The sequence below is a fragment of the Carassius auratus genome, chromosome 17 (assembly GCF_003368295.1).
Source record: "Carassius auratus strain Wakin chromosome 17, ASM336829v1, whole genome shotgun sequence".
Classification (NCBI taxonomy): Eukaryota; Metazoa; Chordata; class Actinopteri; order Cypriniformes; family Cyprinidae; genus Carassius; species Carassius auratus.
Genome location: NC_039259.1, coordinates 19,180,033 through 19,187,317, shown reverse-complemented (window position 1 = coordinate 19,187,317; position 7,285 = coordinate 19,180,033). Strand labels below are relative to the sequence as shown.

The following is a 7,285-nucleotide window of genomic DNA, read 5'->3' as shown; positions in this document are numbered from 1 at the left end:
CTCTCTATATATATATGTGTGTGTGTGTGTGTGTGTATAAATTATAATTAAATTATGTCTTTTACACTTCAAAATGAAAGCAATATCATCATAAAAGTATCATAAAATTTGTCAGTACAACTCAGCCATTATTTAGTAATATGGATATATTTAGTAATATGGTTATATTTAGTAATATTTATTTATACACATTAATGTTTTAATATGTGGCATGTTCATGAGAGATTTTTTTCTGATTTATGAATGAATTGTATAAGAAATCAGATTTATTGAAAATATCTCATCAAAAGAGTGACCAGTTTATTCACCCAGATTTTTTTTCCCTTCGTTCTGTTACTTTTGACAGACAGATTTGTTTGGAATTTACTTGGATTTTAATTTACCATATTAAAATAAAATTTGCAGTTAAAACTACATTACGAATTAAAAAAGAAGAAGAGTCGAATGTGATCATCAGAAGTAATTTATAAACACAGCACAAATCACATAATGTATGATGCAGAAAATATCAAATCAAACACAAAGAGTCCTAGGTTTTCATCGATTTCCTTTTTCCAAACTCTGAGATGCTTCAGTTTTTGATGTTCTGATTAGATGGGCCAGGTCTTGGTGATTTTAAGGTGGTTTAGTTGGTCTGCAATGTATTTGTGTTCAGGAAACTTGGCTTGTCGTGTAGCTTTGATTTGTTGCCACATCCACTCGCGCCTCTGTGCTGCATGGCCTTGCTCCTGTTCCTGCGTCATGAATGGCCGGCTGATCCAGTATTCATTCTCTGCTTCCTGTTCCAGGCGGTTAATAACATTGCGTTTCATCTGCCAAGTGACAACCCGTGGTCGACGGTGCTTCCCAATCCACTGCTTTCCTGGGATTCCCTTCCGCAAAAGCGCCAAAGTCAAGAACATCCTGCAGTCAGCGACGGGTTACAAAAGTGAATCTGAAATAAATCACAAAGAAGTTCAGCTACAAATCTCACATCAGAAATTGAGGAAAATATGAGAAAATAATAAATTATTGATAAAAAATAATTATTAATTAAAACAATTTTGTTTTGTTAAATTGCATTTAAAATGACATACTCATGTAAACAATACAAGACTGTACAGTAAACGCTCAGTTTTTGGGGCTATTCAGCCAGAATTTTGAGTTTGAGTTCATAAGAAACAATAGATATGATTGAACTTCATTATTATCACGTCTTTAAACTGGTAAACAATACATCTAGTCTTTATTCGATTAAAAAGTGCTATATTATCTGTAAATTTGATATATATATATATATATATATATATATATATATATATATATATATATATATATATATATATATATATATATATAATATATATATCTTAACTCTCTACAGTCTAGCGAACCATCTGACCTTGACTTGAAATGGCACTGATTTCAAATCAACGGAATTTTAAATGGAAACAAGGAAAGACAAATAATTATATATCGTATACATCTTATTATCTAAAAATTTCAAATACGCTTTTAGCACGTTTGAATGTCTCCTACATCACATCATTTACTTGCATGCAGGCTGTAGGCGAGTAATAAACAATACCGTTCGTACAACAACGACGAAAATAACATTTACTCAGAAGTGTAAAAGCATGAAGATGAAAATAAGTTAATTTCTTACAACAGTAATGATTAAGACATTGAATAACTTACACAATCGTCTGTCCAAATCCCCGACCAGCATGCCTCGGACACACTGCTGCTGAATGTCAGAAGTGCGATTATCGCAGCGCCACCTACAGCAGTGGAGGCTGCAGTGCAGCGCACTCTGACTGACGAACTTCAAAAATCTGGGAGGGCAACTTCATTCAATCGGGATTACCAGAGGAACAGATCTGTTTAATTCAGTGTGTGTACCTATAATATCCGACCAGGGCTGTAGTTGGGGTTAGCGGGGGCCCAATGCAGGTTGTACCAGTCGACCCTAAATGAAATTGTTTAATTTGTATGTTCGTTCTATTTATTTGTGCTATTTTTGCAATGTTTATGGTTTTTCAAATTTGTAGGTGTCCAGCTACAGAAAGTGAATGATCAAATGTAAAATAGCACTGTCTTCAATGTAAAAATAAATAAATAAATATACAGTAAAACCAAAACTTATTCAGACACCTTCAACATTTCTCACATTATCACAGTTTAGCCTATTTGCTAAAGTTTAGAAAATGGTAATAAAATACGACAAGAGCTCAGAGTTAAACTGTGTCAGAACAAATGTATCTTAATAATGTCAGTTAACTTTGATGGAAAGGTAGTGATTACAATCAACCTGTTAGTATGACAATATTTAAACAACTATACTTCTTAACCAATTACCAATCTGTCTGTTGAGTAAAAGGTTCCCTCAGGCATGGGCCCATATAATCAGATGCTGTTTGTTGACTCCAGCCCAGCATTTAACACTGTCATTCCCTTCAAGCTGAACTCAAAACTTGGAGACCTGGACATTAACACTTCCCTCTGCAACTGGATTATGGTCTTTCTGATCAACAGAGGTCAGCATGTTAGGTCAGACCACACCTGCTCCACCTCCATCACACTCAACATCGGAGTACCACAGGGCTGTGTGGACACTGAAGAAGAACCAGTTGTCTTCAGCCATCCTGGTGAACTTCTACCGGTGTGTGATCGAGAACATCCTGACAAGTTGTATCCCAGTCTGGTATGGGAACTGCTCAGTTGCTGACAGTTGCCCCCCCCCCCCCCCCCCCCACCACCACACACACTCCTCACCCCTCCTCATCACTCATCAAAAAAAAAAAAAAACTAAATTCGGTTACACTTGTTATTATTTACACTACTTTCTGTTCATCGAGAAAACTGAATGATCCATTTGCCACTGGGATATTTTTCAATGCACTTTTTTAATGCCCATTGCACTAGTGCAAATGATGTTCAAATGTTCATAGTTTCTGCTTATAGTGTACATACACTTATTACATAATCTATATAATATGTTCATAGTACACTTATCTGTATATCATGCTTAGAGCATTTTAAAATCTGTAAATTATGTCCATAATACTGCCTTATCTGTATATTTATTGCTCATTTGTAACATATTATAAACACTGTATATCCTTAACTTACTGTTTATTGAACTTCTGGTTAGATGCTAACTGCATCCCGTTGCCTTGTACATTACATGTGCAATGACAATAAAGTTGAATCTAATCTTATCTAATTTGAAAGGTTTAATGGTTTAATGAAGACGGTTTAAAAAAAGAAAAAAAAAACTTGCTAGTGTTTATTCTGCAAAAAATGACTGTATCTGACTGTACATTACACAACCTATTTCTAAGTATGGAAATTAAGTATTGATTTGGTTGTAACAAGCACAGAGAGACACGATTATTGAATGTCGTTATTCAGAAATATTGACTGCTGTAGGCCAAGAAGGACCAAACAGAAATAAATTATATAAACTGAAATGTAAATAAAACAAATGAAATAAAAATACAAATATTCATGTGACCAAAAAAAGATATATAGAGAGAGAGAAAGAAAGAGAAAAAGAGAGAGAGAGAGTCAAAATAATAGTCACGTGATTGGAATCTGTCCAATGAGAGTTCAGTACCACGGCCCGGAAGCGTAATCCGGTTCATGTTTTTGTGCTCCTCTCCAGGTCTTTGATGTTTCTGTGCTGCGGCTCCGGTCGTGTTTTGGTCAGGACTCAGGAGGAGGCAGAAAGATGACAGCCAGAAAGTCCGGGTCTCGATTAGAGACTGAAATAGAGCGGTGTCGATCAGAGGGACAATGGGACAAGATCCCCGAACTCGTGCGCCAGCTGTCTGTCAAACTCATCTCAAACGGTGTGTGTGATTTCTGTCTTCTGTACTCCTGGCTAACGCGTTAGCTCGGACAGTGTGTGTGTGTCTCAGGCCTGCTGGCAAAATCCGTGTCACATTCATTCCTGTGCGGTTAACTACACGTTTACAAATCATTGAGAGATCTTTTCTTTTCAGGGTGTCTAAAAAGTGATATTAATGCCTTTTTGGTGTTAACGTATTGTGCTCGTCTGTCCAGTACACTTCTTGATTGTCCATACAGCTGTGTCCATTCATCTTCATGAAATGAAAAAAAAAAAACATTAAAGTACTTACGACTGGCATTTGTGAATGTAAAATCGACAGAAATATATATATATATATATATATATATATATATATATATATATATATATATATATATATATATATATATATATATATATATAGTGGTTTTCAGTAAAAATAAATAAATTAAATAATTGTTTATAATCAAATATATTTGAAAATGTAATATACAACAATAACAAAGTTATACTTAAGTCTGTTAATAATATTATTAATTAATAATATTATAACTATTTATTAATAAATTATATGTGTTTAGGCATTGTTATTTTTATTTTCAGAATTTGTAAACACATTTTAAGTAGAAAGATTTCCCAAAAAGAATATTTTACATTAATATCATTCATGAACATCTGGGAGATGATGCATTTGACTGGGTAAAGCTTATGAATTACAAAAGACTGTCCTAAAGGTTGATTTAATGTCTATAATGAACACAGTTGCGGATTAAATTGCAGTTTACATCTTTTCATTTTGCCCTGTTCCTTAAAAGCTACATATTAATAAGCATTATTGTTTAACCTCGTATGAGATGATGAAAGATTTAAGATGTGCTTGTAAGGCAGATGAAGCCACACGTGGTTGTTCTCAGAGCTGTGCATGTGTTAAGACCCGTAAGAATGTGTTCAGGTTCAACACTGGATTATATCTGGGCTTTATGTAATGCTGTTTTCACAATCAGCACTTCTCTCCTGCACTGCAAAAGTGTTTGTGTGTTGACTTTACAGTTCAGATATGCAGGTGGCGCCGATCCTCGATTTCTTTTTCAGTCAGATGAGAAAGATGAAAGAAATAGTTCACCCAGTAAACAAAAAATTGCAATCATTTGCAGTGGCACATTATGAATATGTGTGCATGATCTTGCTGACTGTCATTATGATTAAATTATCCTAGTGTATGATCTGCTTTTCGTCAATGTGTGTGTTTGTTTGAGTAATTTCAGGTGCCCAGTTCAACCTCTGCTTCTCTTGTAGATGATCTCGGGGAGCTTCTGCTGGGGGAGGCCAAACTCCAGCAGTACCTCAAGGAAAACCCCATCAAGCAGGGAGCCAGTCCTCGCGGGCCCCGGCCACGTCTCCAGGAGGTACGGAAACACTTGACGGCTGCACTTGATCGGGGAAACTTGAAGGTAAGCCTGAACTGTCTGCATCATCACTTCTGTCTGCTGTGTCAGTGTTACAGTGGACTAAAATGAAAACTAAAACCATTAAAAATATATATTTCTTGAAATCAAATAAATGTTTAACTGAGATAAAATCAAATGTTAAATATATTTAAGCTAGTTGCCTAAGCAACATTTCTCATGTTCATTTAGTTTAACATGATGTACTAAAATAACTGAAATAAAATTAATAAAACTATACATAGATTAAAAAAATAACTAATAAAACTGACACAACAAAACTAATTTAACTGTAAGTAATAAATAATAATGTAACAACTAATAAAATTATATGATGACTGTAAGTATAATAAAATAATAGTAAAAACTAGAATTAAAAGTTAGTGAACTAACTTTGATGTTGGCTTGGCCATCTTGGCCATTGGGGCAAAAGAGCCACAGTACTTGTGTGCCCAACATTCTTGAGTTGCCCCGCTGCAAAAAAATAAAATAATAATACCATAAAAAATACACCTGCAACAGTCTTTTTCCATGGTCCCTTGCTTTTTTCTTTATTAATAAAAAGCCTAGGCTATGATAACAGCTACGACAGGGTTGTCTAGTTGAATGCGAAATAAGTCATGCAAAAACCATAATCTTCTAAATACCATTCAATTTAATCTTATTTTAATAGTACTGACAACATATTTTAAGTTATCACACATTACTGAAAAATTAAAGAAGGGACACTATATATAGTATACTTCGGCGAGTCAAGAGCTAAACAAAAAGTCCTGTTTCATTACAAAATACTGTAACTTTTATAAACTTTATACTATCACCACAAAATTTTAATTACTATTTATTATAAAATAAATATTTCATAAAACTGAAACTTAAATATATTATTTCTATAGGCTATACAAAACAGAAAAGAAAAAAGACTAAATAATAAGGCTGAATAAGCTGATCTATAGCATGTTAAATGGTGGTTGCCTGTCTATGAATGGTACACCCCAACCACTAAGCTCACAGAAGTGGTTTGACCCAAGTCCTCAGCAGCCAATGACATTGACCTCTTCAAACTGATTTTTAGGGTGTACTTCAGTGTATTTCACGTGAAATACATGTTAAATACCCGCTGATTTTTCACTTGTAAACAACACTCTTTAACATGTTAAATAATATTGGATATAACATTGGAGTAATATAGTATTTTAAGAAGCTCTTAAAAAAATATATAAATGACTTTACCATGTTGTGCAGCGCCGATAAATAAATAATATTAAATACGTGTTGTCTACGCATGAAATACACGTATTTAACGTGTTGTTGACGCGTTAAAATTCACGTGTATTTGACCCTGTTGGCCTTCCATACACATTAGATATAATGAAAGGAGACATGAAAAAAGGACATCGCTTTGTTTTGATATGGATTACTTTATCACAGAATATTTGTTCGGGAGCACTTGTTTAGTTTAAAAGTAGACATGTCAAGCTTTCTTTAGATATATCTCTCATGTCTCTTCGTTGAGTATTCATGGAGTTACAGTTCATTTTAATGACGTGTTTGTAAATGAAGATCAGCACAGACCAAGGCTGCAGACAGCACACCTTGTTTGTTATCTTTATTTTATAAGTGCACAAAGTTTTGTTGTTATTATGTTTGTATCCAAAAAAAGTAGACCCTTTACAGAGACACGTTAAAATTCACGTGTATTTGACCCATCTTGGCCTTCCACACATTAGACGTGAAAAAAGGACATTGCATTGTTTTGATATGGATTACTTTATCACAGAATATTTGTTCGGCAGCACTTGTTTGGTTTAAAAGTAGACATGACAAGCTTTCTATATATATATATATATATATATATATATATATATATATATATATATATTAGGGGTGTAACGATACGCGTATTCGTATTGAACCGTTCGGTACGACGCTTTCGGTTCGGTACGCGGTACGCATTATGTATACCGAACGGTTCGTTGGAGTAATTAATTATATTTGAAAAAAAAAAAAAGAGAGAGAAAGAAAT

General features: G+C 34.1%; 1 protein-coding gene and 1 pseudogene across 1 annotated transcript; one reads left to right on the top strand and one right to left on the bottom strand.

Annotated features, from left to right (window-relative positions):
• Positions 1 to 447: 447 nt before the first annotated feature.
• LOC113117531 (ribosomal protein 63, mitochondrial) lies at positions 448 to 934 on the bottom strand. Its single transcript, XM_026286262.1, has one exon. It carries the CDS (start codon positions 900 to 902, stop codon positions 591 to 593), a length of 312 nt encoding a protein of 103 aa, XP_026142047.1. The 5' UTR covers positions 903 to 934; the 3' UTR covers positions 448 to 590.
• A 2,687-nt stretch (positions 935 to 3,621) lies between these two features.
• The window catches only part of LOC113117529 (tetratricopeptide repeat protein 7B-like), a 38,902-nt pseudogene continuing 35,238 nt past the window's right edge, over positions 3,622 to 7,285 (top strand).

Excerpts from the sequence above, each read along its gene's own strand:
- LOC113117531 (XM_026286262.1), bottom strand. The coding sequence starts at position 902 with ATGTTCTTGACTTTGGCGCTTTTGCGGAAGGGAATCCCAGGAAAGCAG.